Below are 18,187 nucleotides of genomic sequence, written 5' to 3'. Positions count from 1 at the left end.
CAGCGGGTCAGCCCGACAGAGTGGGAGCTAAACGAAGAAATCTTCAATCAGCTTTGTCAGCGTTGGGGAACCCCCAGTATAGACCTGTTTACAAACCGGAAGAACTCAAAGGTCGCCAGATTCTACTCATTGAACCCAGCAGATCACCCGGACGGAGTAGATGCCCTGATCCAGGCCTGGACGGAACCCCTCTTGTATGCATTCCCGCCGCTGGCGCTGATACTGGCGGTACTCAGGAAGATCTGCGAGGACCGCGCGTCGGTGATATTAATAGTGCCATACTGGCCAAAGAGAAGCTGGTTTCCGCTGCTAGGAGCCATGGCAGTAGGAAACCCAGTCGAGCTACCCCTGAAGGGAGATGTTATCCACCAGGGGCCGATTCGCCATCCAGACCCAGCAAGGCTACGCCTCTCGGCATGGATCCTGAAAGGGACATCCTGAGAGCAAAGGGCTTATCTGAGCAGGTCATATCCACTCTACTGGCCAGCAGGAAACCGGTAACATCCGCAATCTACAGAAAAATATGGCAGAGATTCTGCCTGGAAGGTGGCAGGTCCGACCTCTCGGCAGGTACCCCTGACCTCCCTAGTGTCCTAGACTTTCTGCAGTCGGGATATAATAAGGGGCTTAAACCCAGCACGTTAAAGATCCAGATCTCGGCTTTGAGCGCCTTCTTCGACTACCCTTTAGCCTCCCATCCTTGGGTGGTAAGATTCATAAAGGCCACGCAGCGTCTTCGCCCCACAATTAGGCAGCTCACCCCGCCCTGGGACCTCGGCCTGGTACTGAGATCTTTATGTAGGGACCCCTACATGCCTAGTGATAGAATGTCCATTTCGACTCTCTCTCGAAAGACGGCTTTCCTCGTAGCCATCACCACAGCCAAAAGAATAGGGGAGATCCAGGCCCTGTCCACCAAGGATCCATATCTCCAGATCAGAGACGATCATATAACCTTAAGATTAGATCCGGCTTTTATCCCCAAGGTAGCCTCTTACCAGAATATAAATCAGGAGAAAGTGCTACCATCCTTCTGCAGCAATCCCCGCAATGAGAAAGAACAGCGTCTCCACTCCCTAGACGTAAGACGGGCAGTTATAAGCTATCTAGAGGCCACCAATGACTGGCGTATTGACTCAAACTTGTTCATCCTCTTCGGGCGTAAAAATAGGGGGAGAAAAGCCTCTAAGGCGTCCATCGCAAGATGGATCACATCAGTAATTTCAGACGCCTACCAGTCGGAAGGCGCCAACCCACCAGATACCTTATGGGCCCACTCTACTAGGGCAGTTTCAGCCTCCTGGGCCGAGCGCGCAGGCGCCTCAGTCGAGCAGATTTGTAGAGCGGCAACCTGGGCCAGCCTGAATACATTTTGCAAACACTACAAACTTGACGTGCTATCAGGCCAACATACCGCATTTGGGAGAAAAGTTCTCCAGGCGGTGATCCCACCCTGAGGAGGTGCTTTGGTACTCTCCATGGTGCTGTCAGGTGGACGTCCTGGAAAATGGGTATTAGACCTACCGGTAACGATGTTTACAGGAGTCCATCCTGACAGCACGGGTAGTTCCCTCCCTGTTATGTTATGTTTGTTAAGTTATGTCATATGATGTAATATGATGATACCATTAAAAGAGTTATAGCATTATCCACGCTGTGGTTCTTGTTAAGTCACTGAGGGAAAGGGGTGGGACGGGGCCTTTTAACCTCTCGTGTGCTTTCCTGTCCCTGTAAGGAGGAGGAGGACGTCCTCCATGGTGCTGTCAGGATGGACTTCTGGAAACATCATTACCGGTAGGTCTAATACCTATTTTCAATGGTAAACTGGAATACGCTGTGCACATGCTGTGGATTTATCCGCGGTTTACAATCCGCAGCATGTCAATTCTTGAGTGCAGAAACGCTGCAGTTTCATACCTCATCCATTATGAGGTGTAAAACTGCAGATAAGCCGCAGGACTTTACTCCTGCGGATTTATCTGCGGTTTTCACTACAAAATCCGCAGAGCCAAAAAACTCTGTGTGCACATAGCCTAAATATTAAAGTCTGCTAAACTCTGAGATATTTACCAGATCAGCCAATTGTCTGATGTGTATGGGGCTTTGTGACTCTCCAGACAGAAAATTTGGGGGAGATCAGGGTTGGGCCATTTGAATATTAACCCTGACCCTTTTGTTGTTCAGTAGATAACCGCGTTCAGAGATGTTTGGTCATTTCTTCTGCTCTACCATTGAAAACACACTTGTTTCGTGGTCATATGTTCATATACAGTCATATGTTAAAGTTTGGGCACCCCTATTAATGTTAACCATTTTTCTTTATAACAATTTTGGTTTTTGCAACAGCTATTTCAGTTTCATATATCTAATAACTGATGGACTCACTTATATTTCTTGATTCAAATGAGGGGGTTAACATTAATAGGGGTGCCCAAACTTTAACATATGACTGTAGATGGAGCAGCTGTCTGTCTGATGAACACTTGACTGTCACATGTTGCATGTATATGGAGGCCTTTACATTTGTCCCTTTCCTGGAAAGGTACTGTACACTTTGCAATCTGCAGCTAAGAATTAAGCAGTTTTGGATTTTTCACGATTTGTGTTGCTGTTGCATCATATCATTAAAGAGACTGTCGTCACAGAATGACTGATCAAACCAAGTGCAGGCATTTGGTGCATCGTGGTGGGGCGAAATATTTCAGTGCACCCTCCCACCTGCTTGTTTTCTCTCAATCTCCGCTTCTCTTTTCTTAGATTGACCGCTCTGGCTTCATAGAGCCAGAAAAGGACTTTTATAGATGGAAAATAAGCAGGTGGGAAGGTATACTTAAATGTTTGGCCTTGCCAATATGCACTGACTGCCTTACTTCGTCAGCGCGGAATGACTGTAAAAACAGAGTCCTTTTAATTGCAATGTGACCACATTTACTATAATGACCTTCAGTGTCAGTGTGACCTTATGGTGTGACCTCACGGTGTGACCCTAGTGTAAATTGAGCTGTCTCAAAGGTGTTGAACCTGAGAACTTTGAGACAGTCAAGGCTTCCTACACAAGCCTCTGGTAATTTGTGCCGACTCCTCATAGTTTGGAAAGAGTGAGGCAGTGACCGGTGTTATATGCGAGTGTCGCTATATGTCCCCCAGGATGCGTACAGAAGTGCATTGAGGCCGCGGGAGTGCATTGCTGTCACAGTCATAGCTGTGATTGCAATGCAAAAAAAAATTAAATGTTGGTCTTGGGCAAGCTATTTGTAAAAGGCAGATTTTAGAATACCTGCCTTGGGCTTTTATTTTTGAAGCGAACTACAGGATCGTAGTGGGGCGCTCCGCTTCCTTCCCAGCCAGGTCTTCCATGTGGCTGACGGCCACAGGTTCCTTGTAAAAAAAAAAAAAAAAAGAAAAAAAACCCTTCAGAAGAGGGTTGGGTGAGTCAGTTTTGGTTTGCAAGCGTGCAGAGCAGGAGGCTCTGCAGAGCTCAGCCTGTGTGAAGCAACACAGAGCCCAGCAGAGCCAAAAGTCTGGTCACCCCTCAGCGTACACAGCGGTGCAGTCGCTCACGGCAACAGGTCTCTGTTGCGGACTCTCGTTTCCCGGCTACGATCCGGAGGATACTATTTTGCTTTCTTTTTATAAGTATGCTGACCATCATTAGCCCCTTAACGACCGCCGATACGCCTTTTAACAGCAGTAGTTAAGGGTACTTAAGCCACAGCGCCATTTGGCGCTGTAGAAAAAGTGTATATAGCGCCCCCCAGAGTCGGATTTTCTCCAGAGTCTCAGCTGCCGGGGTAGCCGAGACCCCAAAGAACATGATTCGGGTCTATTTGTACCGACCCCGCTTTTGCGATCACTGTTATTAACCGTATAACGGTGACCGCAAAAAAAAAAAAAGTCCAATGTGCCATTTAATTTCTCTCCTCTGATGTGATTGCACATCAGAGGAGAGAGAAATAGGGTCCTCCCCCCCCCCCCCCCCCCCCGATATCTCTCGGTGATCCTCGGCCCTCCAGCTTCCCCTCCAAGGGTGCCGCCATCTTCCGGTTAGAAAATAGTGGGCACATGCGCAATGCACCCGCCAAGATCTGCTGGCCGGCAGATTTCTTTCATTCATTCATTCATTCATTCATTCATTGTACATTTTGTTCACTGAAAACCCTATCACAGTGATCAAAATAAAAAAATAGTAAATAACCCCCCCTTTATCACCCCCTTAGTTAGAGAAATATAATGAAATAAAGAAAATATATTTTCATTTTTCGGTTAGGGTTGGAATTAGGGTTAGGGTTGGAATTAGGGTTAGGGTTGGAATTAGGGTTAGGGGGTTGGGGTTAGGGGTGTGTTGGGGTTAGGGTTGGTGCTAGAATTGAGGGGTTGCCACTATTTAGGCACATCAGGGGGTCTCCAAACGCGACATGGTGCCACTATTGATTCCAGCCAATTTTGCGTTCAAAAAGTCAAATGGTGCTCCCTCCCGAGCCCAGACATGTGTCCAAACAGTGGTTTACCCCAACATATGGGGTATCAGCGTGCTCAGGGCAAATTGCACACCAACTTTGGGGGTCTAATTCCTCCTGTTACCCTTGGGAAAATAAAGAAATTGGGGGCTAAAAAAAAATCATTTTTTTGTGGGCAAAAAATGATGATTTATTTTTACGGCTCTGCGTTATAAACTGCTGTGAAGAAATTGGGGGTTCAAAGTGCTCACCACACATCTAAATAAGCTCCTTGGGGGGGTCTAGTTTCCAAAATAGGTTCACTTGTGGGGAGTTTCTACTGTTTAGGCACATCAGGGGCTCTGCAAATGCAGCTTGACGTCCGCTGAACATTCCATTAAAGTCTGCATTTCAAAATGGCGCTCCTTCCCTTCCGAGCTCTCCCATGCACCCAAACAGTGGTTCCCCCCCCACATATGGGGTGTCGGTGTACTCACGACAAATTGCACGACAACTTTTGTGGTCCAATTTATAAACTTCAGTGAACCACTTGGGGGTTCAAAGTGCTCACCACACATCTAGATAAGCTCCTTGGGGGGTCTAGTTTCCAAAATGGGTTCACTTGTGGGGGGTTTCTACTGTTTAGGCACATCAGGGGCTCTCCAAACGTGACATGGCGTCCAATCTCAATTCCAGCCAATTCTGAATTGAAAAAGTCAAACGGCGTTTCTTCCCTTTTGAGCTCTGCCGTGCATTTACCCCCACATATGGGGTATGGGCGTACTCGGGACAAATTGCACAACTTTGTGGGTCTAATTTCTCCTATTACCCGTGTAAAAATAAAAATTTGGGGGCGAACATATTTCTGTTCTTTCCAAAATGGTGTCACTTGTGGGGGGTTTCCACTGTTTAGGCACATCAGAGGCTCTCCAAGCAGAACATGGTGTCCGATCTCAATTCCAGCCAATTCTGCATTGAAAAAGTCAAATGGCGCTCCTTCTGTTCCAAGCCCTGCCGTGCGTCCAAACAGTGGTTACTCCCACATATGAGGTATCGGCGTATTCAGGAGAAATTGCACAACAAATTTTGTGATTCATTTCCTCTTTTTACACTTGTGAAAATAAAAAAAATTGGTTCTGAAGTAAAATGTTTGTAAAAACAAAAGTTAAATGTTATTTTTTTCCTTCCACATTGCTTCAGTTTCTGTGAAGCACCTGAAGGGCTAATAATCTTCTTGAATGTAGTTTTGAGCACCTTGAGGGGTACAGTTTTTAAAATGGTGTCAATTTTGGGTATTTTCTGTCATATTGACCTCTCAAAGTGACTTCAAATGTGAGGTGGTCCCTAAAAAAAAAAAAGGTTTTGTAAATTTTGTTGTGAAAATGAGAAATCGCTGGTCAACTTTTAACCCTTAACTTCCTAACAAAAATTTGGTTCCAAAATTGTGCTGATGTAAAGCAGACATGTGGGAAATGTTATTATGTATTTTTTGTACATATCTCTCTGATTTAAGGGCCTAAAAATTAAAAGTTTGAAAATTGCAAAATTTTTACACTTTTCACCATATTTCCGTTTTTTTCATAAATAAACGCAAGTCATATTGAATAAATTTTTACCACTAACATGAAGTAAAATATGTCACAAAAAAACAATCTCAAAATCGGAGGGATCCGTTAAATCGTTCCAGAGTTATAACCTCATAAATTGACAGTGGTCAGAATTGTAAAAATTGGCATGGTCATTAAGCTGCAAATTGGCCCTGTCACTAAGGGGTTAAAGAGACTTTGTTTGGATCTTTCTTGGGTCACTGCCTGTCTGTCACACTGCACCAACCCCACTGCACTACAAAAGCCATATAGTGGGTTTACACAGATTAAATCTATTACTATCATACATGAAATCTTATTTATTGGTAATTGAAAACTTTTTAATGCAACAGTTTACTGCAATTTTCCCCCATTGTGAAGATCTCTGCTTGCTGTCAGCAGATAGTAATTTTTGTTTTGGCTTGCACATTCTGATGTAAAATATTGACCAAAAAGTAAAAGTGGTCATAGATTCTGTTCTTTACGAGTAGTCTTTCTGATGCACCTTGGCACACTGTGACTTTAAATGTCTATCACAGAATGCCTTGCCTTAATCCCTTCACCCCGCCCAATTTTCAATTTTCCGCTTTTTGCTCCCCTTCTTCCAAATGCCATAACTTTTTTATTTTTCTATCAACATAGCCGTATGAAGGCTGTTTTTTTTTTTACGAGTTGTACCTTTGAATTACATAATTAATTTTACAATATAATGTACTGGAAAAGTGCCGTGGAATTTTTTAAAAAAGTGCAATTTTGAATTGCCATATTCACTATATGCTAAAACTGACGTGCCATTATAATTCTTCAGGTCAATACGATAAAAACGAATGCATGGGCCATGCACATACAGTGAACAGGTCGGTAAGACAGTGCACACACCACCAAGAAACTGGAACACAAGTATACTTCCGGGCCATAGAACGCAATCACGTATGCCGGCGCATGCAAAATACTGTTTTTCGGCTTTGCCCACAGTTGGGCAAAGCATACTGCGCACGCTCGAGGGACCATTTGAATGCGCACGCGCGGTAACTCTACGTGAACGCAGGAATTGCCCGAAAGGAATGTGTAGAGCAAGCCAGGAGGGGATGGACAATAAGCCCCGCCCATCGGACCGGACCGAGCATATTTACATACACCGCGGTGGGAATAAAAGCGATATTTATGGATCATTGGTGGGGAGTCAAGGGTTATAAAAAGACCTTGTATAATGCAGAGCTGACACCAAATTGAATGATCTTTTTACATGATATGACAAAAAAGTGGTGACAGATTCCCTTTAAAACGATACCGCAACATTTTAAAATGTGCCATCAATGTAACCCTAGGTCATTTTTGGTAAAAGGAATTGATCATATTCCCTGCGAGATTAGGAGTGGAGACATTAAATGCATTTTTGCTCAAAGGGAAGGAAAAAATTCATAACCACTTTTGGTACCATCGTTGCCCATGGCCTCAATGAATTTCTTGGATTTTATTTATTTTTAATTTTTAACCCCTTCATGACCCGAGCTTTTTTTCGATTTTTCGTTTTCCGCTCCCCTTCAATCCAGAGCCATACCTTTTTAATTTTTCCGTCAATATGGCCATGTGAGGGCTTAGTTTTTGTGGGACAATTTGTACTTTTGAACGACATCATTGGTTTTAGCATGTCTTGTACTCAAAAACGGGAAAAAAATTCCAAGTGCGGTGAAATTGCAAAGAAAAGTGCAATCCCACACTTGTTTTTTGTTTGACTTTTTTGCTAGGTTCACCAAATGCTAAAACTGACCTACAATTATGCTATGATTCTTCAGGTCATTTTGAGTTCATACACACCAAACATGTCTATGTTCTTTTATCTAAGTGGTAAAAAAATATTTTGTACTCAAAAACGGGAAAAAAATTCCAAGTGCGGTGAAATTGCAAAAAAAGTGCAATCCCACACTTGTTTTTTATTTGGCTTTTTTGCTAGGTTCACCAAATGCTAAAACTGACCTACAATTATGCTATGATTCTTCAGGTCATTGTGAGTTCATACACACCAAACATGTCTATGTTCTCTTTTATCTAAGTGGTGAAAAAAAATTCCAAAGTTCACTAAAAAAAAAAAAAAAAAAAAAAAGCGCAATATTCAGAGACCGGTAGCGTCTCCATTTTTGTGATCTCGGGTTGGGTGAGAGCTTATTTTTTGCGGGCCGAGGTGGTTTTTAATGATACCACTTTTGTGCAAATACGTTCTTTTGATCGCCCGTTATTGCATTTTAATGCAAAGTCGCGGCAACCAAAAAAAGTAATTCTGGTGTTTTAAATTTTTTTCTCGCTACGCCGTTTAGCGATCGGGTTAATACTTTTTTTTTTTGATAGATCAGGCGATTCTGATTGCGGCGATATCAAATATGTGTATGTGTAATTTTTTTTATTTTTATTGTTATATTTTGATTGGGGCGAAAGGGGGGTGATTTGAACTTTTAGCCTTTTTATTTTTTATTTTTTTTTTTTACTTTTGGCATGCTTAGAAGCATGCCACACTTGATTTGGCTCTGCTACATATGGGCGATGAGCAGATCACCCATATGTAGCGATTCTGCTCACGCCTATTGTGGGCACGTGTCAGCTGTTAATAACAACTGACCTGTTGTGGCTTTGAGGTGGGCTCACCGCCGGAGCCCACCTCAAAGCAGGGGACTCTGACCGCTGACGTACTATCCTGTCAGCGGTCAGAAAGGGGTTAAAGCATTTTTTTTTTTCACTTTTGGCATGCTTCAATAGCCTTCATGGGAGACTAGAAGCTGCAGTTGTCGGCTCTGCTACATGCAGGCGATGATCAAATCACCTGTATGTAGTAGAATACCTCACTTGCTATGAGCGGCAACCAACGGGGGTCACCGATGAGCGGATTTCCGTCATGGTTGCCGGAAGCGCATGTTAAATGCCGCTGTCAGAGTTTGATATATACAAAGGGAATTCGTAGTTATATTCCGCGCTGCTGCTGAGACAAATTCCAGGAGAATGCTGTACGATTACAGTGGTTTCATTCAATGCGTTTCAGGGGTCTCATGCCCCCTTTATCAGGAAATAACACACAGTACATACAGGCATCACAGACATAAATAGTTTTGAGAAGGCGTCCTCTCAAAACTATTTGTCTGTGGTGCCTGTATGTACTGTGTTATTTCCTGATAAAGGGGGCATGAGACCCCTGAAACGCATTGAATGAAACCACTGCAATCGTACAGCATTCTCCTGGAATTTGTCTCAGCGGCAGCGCGGAATATAACTACAAATTCCCTTTGGATATATCATTTCTTCTGGTCACTAAGGACCTGTGGATCTGCAGCAGCCGCTACCTACATGCTCTTATCTCATCCTAACCAGGTGAGCAAATTTCATGATATACTCTATCCTTTGTAACGTGGATAAGACCCTATTGCGCTTTTTGTCTCCCTCCTTTTTTTTTTTTTGCTGTCAGAGTTTGACAGCGGCATTTAATGGGCTAAAAGCTGCGGGAGGATCATGATTCCACCCACGGCTGTTCCGGGCACATGTCAGCTGTTCAAAACAGCTGACGTGCTCGAAAAGATCTGGGCTCACCGCCGGAGTCTGACATCGGTGTAAATTCACGCTCGTTGTCGGAAAGGGGTTAATAAAATTTTAAATTGTCCAAATTTGCATTAAATTTAGATGTAGTTGTTCTATTCTTGTAGTTTTATATATGTTTAGCTACATAATCCTCTAAAGCAATGTCCATATCTTTGGGAGTACGTCTCTGTGGAAATATATTGCACAATACGCTTACCGTACATTGCAGCAGTGGCACTTTAATATGAAAATTGCAATCTTTTCCCTTCTTTCATTGTAATTTATGCTGTTAATTATAGCTATTAGCATGTATCATTTCATATATAAATCTTTTGTGTGCTATTTAATCTACTGAATAGGGCACTGTATAGGTGAATCTCATTGGAGACTCGGAAGAGAATAGTTAATTTGAACAGCCCTGAACTGATCATCTGCATGAGCCCTAAGGAGGATTGGCTTAGCCATTTACCTGCACTTCATCAGAGGCTTCATTGCAGATTTGATGGGGAAAATTAAGCTGCACAGACTCCAAGTTCAATAGCAGTAGGATGTGTCCATGAGCTGTGCTGCCATTTGGGTAAACTGTTGAGTTCATTTTCCCCTTCACTACTGAGGCCCGAGGAACTCCCTCTTCTGGTGAAGAAAGGTAGTGAGCCTGATTGTCAAACACCTGGGGCTGATGATGATGACTGGCTGAGTGGAGTTAATGACTGGATATAAGGCTGCCGACGCCCTTCTGGCCTTTGGGTGATTTCTCTGTGGACTTCTAGGAAACCAGTCTGATTCCTGCTCATCTAAAGCTAAGATTTCTGCTTTGCCTTTTTGCATTAGTGTTTTTGTTTTCCTTGCTTTTCTGGATTCTGCCATTCCCTGCTGGGGTGAGCTGAATCTCCTTTTGCCTGTTGCTCTGTATTCAGAATATTCCTGAGTACTGACATAGCTTTTTGAAGCCTAGCGTCTTCAGGGCCTTTTTTACTGTCAGTTTGTTGGCTCTTATTTTCATAGGGTTTTTCACGGATTGCAGACAGCAGCCTTCCTGTCCTTTCCTATCTAAGCTAGCGTGGGCCCCATCTTTGCTCAGTCTATCTTTTGTCTGTGTTTTGTTCTTTCTTCTTGCTTCACCGTCATTATATGTGGGGGGCTGCCTTTTGCTTTGGGGTCTGCTCTGAGGCAGTTTAGATTTCCCTTTCTGTCTTTAGGCTATGTAGTCCTCCGGCTGTGATCGAGGGGCCTAGGGCATCGTAGGAGCCCCCCACGGCTACTGCTAGTTGTGTTGATAGGTTCAGGGGTCTGCAATCCGATAGCTGCCAACTTCTCTGGTTTTCTGGACTTAGCTAGCATTTCTATTTTTGCCTCCTACGGTGACTCAATCATAACGGTAAACTACAGCAAAGGAAATTAAGGGATAAGAAGTAGCGTGACCTGGAACTGACATAAGACAAATGGTAACCCACCTTAAACAGGGTCCTTATATAGGATGACGTGTCACGAGAAACCCTGAGCTTGCTAAACACTGAAGGTAACGAACCTTATCAGGACTGAGTTCTTGGGGACTAGTGATAGGACACGGAACCACTGGGCTGGTAGAGAGACCTGCTGATCAGGACTGAGGCATAGATGATGGGTTATGACTAAGTAGGGTGAAACAGGGTGCTTCACTGGCCCTGGAGTAGACTACAGTGGAAGGATATTGTGTTTGAAGATGTGTTACACTGTGAAATAACCGTTAATAAGACTGTATACTGGCTACCTTTTATACATAACTCGTAGCAAGTTCAGTAAAGACCCCATGTTTCATTTTATTAGTCTGTGGAACTCTTGGTTTTGGCCAGCCAATACCATTGGCTACCGGCAGCCTGCACAGGTACAAGTCCCTCACAAGACTAATGCACAGCCAGGACAAACAATTTTCTCTAAAGTGCCAGGGCATGAAGGAGCAGTAGCTTGGTCATGGCTAGTGCCCGCGGTCACTTTACATGTGCTTAAAGGGAAACTATCAGAAGGTTTTTGCTTGTAATGTGAAGACCACACGAGGTAGGAATCAGGGTGCTTTCACATTGTGTTGTGTGTTTTGTGTTTTTCGGGTGTGTACGTCTACATGAGGCAGACACTCAGACGTAGTCTACCACGTCTTTGTGGGAGATTTCAGATATACACATAATGCAGTGTTAAAGCACCCTAAAAACACAGATTTCAGCGATGCCTCTCGTCGAGTTCTGTGGTTTTGTTTGCTTACAGTGATTGTTTTAGCACCAGCAGCTTATCATTGCTTTCACTAGCTGGTTGTATGAGCGCTGGTCTGACATGCACCTCCTTTAATAGGCACACAATGTCTAAAGACATTGTACATTCAGAGCCTGGAGTGGGCGGGGTTAGCTTCCTCAGCTTTGCTTCATGTTAAATCTAAAAACTCTGTGTCAGAACGGCTGCACACAGTAATCTAAGTGATACATCGATGGATCCAGCTTCTATTTGCCTACATTAGGCTGCCCTCAGATGAGACAGCAAATACCTGCTGCCAGATTCCCTTTAATGTAGAATTTTCAATCTGCTCCTGCCCTTTAGAATGAAGTGAAATGGACTACATCTGGATGACAGATGGATTGCATGCTAATGTGTCTTCTTCAGAGATGCATTCACTTGAATGGGAGAAATCAGGCCAAAAGTTGGATGCAAAATAATGAGTTTACATAAAAAAAAATTGTGGACAGCACCAGAGACTAAAACTGCTACACACTATACCCATGAAATATATAGAACTTGATTGTTAAACACAGATGTCTTACTCTAAGTAAGCGGGTTACCGTTGTGTCATTGGGGTTTGTTGTGTGAAGGATCACAAAATATATGCACATTTTTTTAATATATAATTCACTGTTTAGAGAAAGGGTGGCAAACCTAAGTCTACTGTACAGTGGGAAAAAGGCATGCCGATGCATCCTGGCCTAGCGTGCGCCAAAGGGAATCTGCATGGTGATGTTTCCTTATGGCATATGTTGATATATCTGAAAAAAACAAAATGTGAACAGAGCCTTAAGGCCCCGTCTCACTAAGCGATCTCAGTAGCGAGATCGCTGCTGAGTCACAACTTTTGTGACGTAACAGCGATCTCACCAGCGAGATCGCTGTGTGTGACAGCGATCAGCGAGCGGCCCCCCTGCCGGTATCGCTGATCGCTGGAAGAAACCTCTGGACATTTCTTTGGTCGCCGGTCTCCCGCTGGCCAGCACGCATCGCTGTGTGAGACAGGCGGGAGACCAGCGATCAGCTGTAAAAAATAATAAAAAAAATAAAAAATATAGTTATTCTCACCTTCCGACGTCCTGTTCAGTCATCTTGCCTCTCTCCACGCTCCGGCCCCAGTGATCCTTTGCATGAATGACCGCGAGATGTCACGGTCTCGAGGGATAACAAAGTCTCGCGGTCATTCATGCAAAGGATCACTGGGGCCGGAGCGTGGAGAGAGGCAAGATGACTGAACAGGACGTCGGAAGCTGAGAATAACTATATTTTTTATTTTTTTTACTATTTTTTACAGCGATGGCCAGCGATGCCGCACGCTCGGCATCGCTGTGCTGATCGCTGGTGAAGCTGTCTGTGTGACAGCTCACCAGCGATCACATAGCGACTTACCAGCGATCCTGACACCTTGATATCGTTGTCGGGATCATTGGTAAGTCGCTTAGTGTGACGGGGCCTTTACACTTAACTTTTAGACCAGCTTGATGTTGGCAGCAGGGCTGTGGAGTCGGTAAGCCAAGCCTCCGACTCCTCAATTTCCCTTACTCCGACTCTACGACTCCAACTCCCACATATATTGCTTATATTTAAGTGAAAAATTTATTGTAGTACAATGTGAACATCAGACATTTAGGCTGTGTGCACACGCTGCGGATTAGGTGCGGATTCATCCGCGCGGATTTTGTAAAATCCGCAGGTGAAACCGCAGGTCAAAAGACTGCGGTTTTACCTGCGGATTGCTCTGCGGTTTTGTCCTGCGGTTTTTCATCTCAATAGAGGAGATGGCAAACCGCAGGAGAATCCGCAGAAAGAATTGACATGTCAATTCTTTCTGCGGATTGAAAACCGCGGAAAATTCTGCACCGTCTGCACTGCGGTTTTTGATTCCCATAGGGAATCATGGTACTGTACACCGCAGCAGAAACTGCTGCGGGTCCGCAGCAGCCAAAACCGCTGCGGAACCGCAGCAAAATCCGCAGCGTGTGCACACAGCCTTAATCATTTTTATGATACAACAATCAAGATATTTAGATAGAACATAATATATATTTATTGGAATACAACTTTAGAACACAAAAAACTGTAATAAATTGTAAATATGTAATACACTATGTAATATCGATTGCATATACTGTGTGTGTGTGTGTGTATGTATGTGTGTGTATGTGTGTATATATATATATATATATATATATATATATATATATATATATATATATATATATAATCACTATCTAATAAACTATGTAAGTGGCAAAAGACAGTTTTCAACAAAAACATACTAAATAACATTTGTGCAGTCTATGAATTTGTTCTAAGAAATAGAATTGCCTCCATCAGATCCTCCTTCTTAGGTGACCTCAAATCTGACCTAATAATTTTAAGGCCAGAGAACAACCTCTCTACACTAACTTGGGTTGGAGGCAAAGCCGTAACCACATGGGCAACATTTCTAACAATTTCCGGGTATAAAGGAATTGCCTCATGCACAGTCAGTTTTGCTGAATGGTTGAATTTTTCTATTTCTTTGAGAGCAAGTGAAACATTTTGCTGAAATATGGTCAATCTGCTTGCTATAGGAGAGGGAGTGAAATCTTTTTCCTTGCGGCATTGCTTTGCCTGCTCCATGTCATTCAAATACTTGTCAAAGTCAAACTCCTCATCTGATAAGGATGAAGATATGGCAGCAGTAGCACTCTGGCGCCTGGCAGTTTTCCTGTAAGCCACTCATCCTAACTGCTACCTCAGTCAGAGCTTCTTTTCCTTTAGTAAGCTGTTGATCATCAAGCAATATACGATGACTTGGGTCCACATAAACAGCTGCCAGAAAAATTTTATTTTTCAATAGCGGTGTGTCTCTCCGTTTCAATGAAGCAGAAATGCCATCTGTGATTAAACCTCCTCTTTGAGACAGGCAAAATAGCAAGTTCTTCCACTCCCTTATGAAAATGCCAAGAGTTAAATCCTCAGCTTGTAATTTTTTAGTCATGGTAAATGGGTGATTAAGCAACTCCTTCAATTCAGCCACCTGTGTCCATTGACCTTCATTTAGGGTTACCTGAGGGTTCGCCATATCTATAAGAAACGGTTTTAGTTCAAGCAATCGCTCAATCATTGAATAGTGTTGCCCCACCGAGTGGCTTGATCGACAATTACCCCTTTCCCAGCACATCTCTTCAAGATGGAATCAATTTTAGGGGTTCTGGCGGCAATAACCAATTTCCTCACTTTTCCAATCAGATTCCCAGCATGTCCCTCTTGCAGATTATCTCTTATTGCAAGCTGCAGCATGTGCAAACTTTCTCACTTTCTCCAGCTCGGGGCCCAGGAATCGGATCATTTGCAGGGTAGGCACCCCTCCCCCTCCTCTCTCTCTGGTGAAGAAGACAGGACAGAGGAGGGGAGATTGCCCCCTGCAGTCTGGAGCCGGTGCAGGACGGGAGCACTGCAGCATACAAGTGAGTTTTGATAGGTACGTGCCCCTGCTTCTAGGGGGGGCAGCTGCCCCCCCTGCCCCTCGCTGGCTACGACCATGATTCCACACACAGCGTTTTTGCAGATCCGGTTTTTGCAGTAAAGTGCAGTGACTCTGGACATCCCATCAAAGTCAATTGTTTTGTGAGGATCCGTTTTTGGGCTGAATGAGTATGTCAGTTTGTGTGGCGTTTTTCTAATCTGCTTTAGCTATTGAAAACATTATCTACGAGCTCAAAAACCTTTCAGGTGATGCGTTTTTTTACAAAGCTGATCTGCTTTTGCAGCTGAAAAACATATCCTCAAAAAACGCAGCAAAAACGCTGTGTGTGAATGTAGCCTTAGATCAGCAACAGAACAGCCATTTATAGGACATTTCATAACTTTCCCAAATTCCTATGAAAACATATTCAGCACATTCTGCATTAACTACTGTACCCAATTTATTATATATTTTAGGAGTCTGAGTCGGTCCATTTTATACAGACTCCGACTTTGACATCACAGCCCTGGTTGGCAGGGCCAACAACTCCATTATGAACCCCAGTTTGAGTCTGATAAGCTTTATAGTATTTGCAGCATGAAAAATAGCATTGTCCTTAGTGCTCTTTTTGTCGTCAAAGAGCAGAACTTGCAGTGCCACCAAAGGTTTGTCATTAGATTGCATTGTCAACCCGACTTTTTTTTTTTTTTTTTCCTCTCGCAAACCTTGTTCAATGGTAGACGATGAAACCACTTTGCCCAGTACCTTTCACTCATACAAGGTCTTCTCCGTCACTTCTACGCCCGGCTTATGGCACACACATTCCCGATAATTATTTTCTTGCAGCTGATGAATAGTGACTAGCATTAAGTCCATGTTATGTGCAACAATCAGAATGAATAGGATTACTAACTGGCTTTTTGTTTGGCCTCTCAGGGTGACTGTGTCCTTACAGTGAGCCTCACCGAACAGAGCGAGCTGGAAGAGGATGCCGTGTTCTACCTGCTGTTTGCTGGTTCCACTCTGAAACATTTAGCAAGTGCTCGTAAAGTAGATGCTGCCACCCTAGAGACGGTCACTCCAGGTAAGATGCTTCCATCTCATGCTCTTTAATTAAGACTTTGCAGTGTGTATGTAGTTCTGCTGATTTTTTGTCCTAAAGATAACATTAGACAAATATGCATGCAATTTTAATTGTTTCTAAAAATTTATAGCCAGTATTATACATTATTAATATATTTTTAAGAGGAAGAACGTGCAAGACAGCAGCTTTAATGAATATGCATCGATCTGCTAAAGATTACGGGAAAGATGTGGTGGAAGAGCTGGTAGTGGCAGCAGCGCTCCGCTCGTGTGCTGCAGGCGGCGAGTGCTTGTGTTCAGTCTGTGAGCAGCACACTGATCACATTCAATTAGTGCATTGTACAGCGTGAAGCCAAAATCAGAACCCACCCCAAATGATGTGCTGTTAATCTCATAATTGCCAGAGTTAGTCTAATTGGTGCGCTCATGGGGCTGGGTTCATAAAGAGAAAAATGGAACCCCAGGCTAAATAGAGTGTCATAGAGAATTATGTATTAAAGATATAAAACACACAAACATCGAGGCTCCCAAATCATCACGACTGGCTTTTTGTATACTACTCTTGGTGAAGAATGCACTGGTACGAGATGGACCAAATTATTAAGTGGTGCGCACCTTTCAGCTGCCGTACATCCAGAAGGAAATTCCTCCGGTCCTCGAGTACGTTTTTCTTGAAATGAACGTCACATTTTTGGTGTTTTTATGATAAATTTGTCGGTCTCCCTCTACCACGGCTCTTCCGACCAAGCTGTACTTTCTTCTCAAAAAGTTGGCACAGCCTGTCGATACGGTTATGAAAACATCAAGGGGGGGTGACTGAATGCCTGGCTGGAGAAGCATTTCTGGCAAGGCGCAGTGGAAGCACACACAATTGATAAAATGCACCAAATTCATTGAGGCGTGATAGTGCAGCGTATAGCATTCTAGCGAGCCCTCCATTGAGACTGGTGTGAGCAATGCCAGGATTAATGAATTGGCCCGCTGATGTCACAAAGTTTTGTGCAACTTTGAGTTGGTCAGAAGATTTCAGACAGTTTTAAGCCAGCGTTTAGTTGAAAACTGATGAATTGGGGCCTTTCTCTATACTTGAATTATTAAACAATTTTTGAGCAAGCAAATTGGTTCCCTTCCAGAAGGAGAGAGATTTAGGTGGCTCAGTAGTTAGTACTGTAGCGTGGCAGTGCTGGGGTCCTGGGTTCAAATCCCACCAAGGGCAACATCTGCAAGGAGTTTGTATGTTCTCCCCGTGTTTGCGTGGGTTTCCTCCTGGTTCTCCAATTTCCTCCCACATTCCAAAGACATACTGGTAAGAAACTTAGATTGCAAGCCCAAAAGGGGGACAGTGATCATGTCTGGAACATGGTAGATAGTTACTCTGTAATTACCAAGTGATCGCTTAATGTCTGATGTAGTATAGAGCCTAATAGGAACCTGTCACATGCCCGAACCACAGGCAACTGGAATTGGAGACCACCTTCCTCATTACGAGCATGCATGTTTTATTCTGCAGTGTTAGGCCATGTGCCCACGTTGCGTTTAAGCGTCTCCGCAGCGGCAAGGCCACAGCGGAAACGCTTAAAAAACGCTAGTTAAAACGCATCCCATGCATTCCCATGGGATTCCGCAGGTGCTGTGCCAATGCTGCGGACTTTTCCGCTGTGGAATCACATTGCGGAAAAATCTGCAGCATATCCATTAATTTTGCGGAATCGCAGTGATTCCACCGCCATAGGATTGCATTGACACGCTCACTTTACGCATATGACTGTGCCCACCATGCGTAAAGTGAGCTCTTCATGTGCGGATGGTACCCAGGGTCTGGA

At 43.8% G+C, this 18,187-nt stretch overlaps 1 protein-coding gene across 3 annotated transcripts in view; it reads left to right on the top strand.

Annotated features, from left to right (window-relative positions):
- Positions 1–18,187, top strand: part of AKAP13 (A-kinase anchoring protein 13) — a 250,169-nt gene that overhangs the window by 76,476 nt on the left and 155,506 nt on the right. For all 3 annotated transcript variants that reach the window (XM_073568737.1, XM_073568735.1, XM_073568736.1), the window contains exon 3: positions 16,218–16,365. In XM_073568737.1, the coding sequence (XP_073424838.1) occupies positions 16,218–16,365 (148 nt within the window). The remainder of the gene's footprint in view (positions 1–16,217; positions 16,366–18,187) is intronic.

The sequence above is a fragment of the Dendrobates tinctorius genome, unplaced genomic scaffold, assembly GCF_039654945.1.
Source record: "Dendrobates tinctorius isolate UK_male_01 unplaced genomic scaffold, ASM3965494v1 ptg000022l, whole genome shotgun sequence".
NCBI classification, from domain to species: Eukaryota; Metazoa; Chordata; class Amphibia; order Anura; family Dendrobatidae; genus Dendrobates; species Dendrobates tinctorius.
The sequence above is the reverse complement of the archived record's forward strand: the minus strand, read 5'-3'. Positions and strand labels throughout refer to the sequence as shown.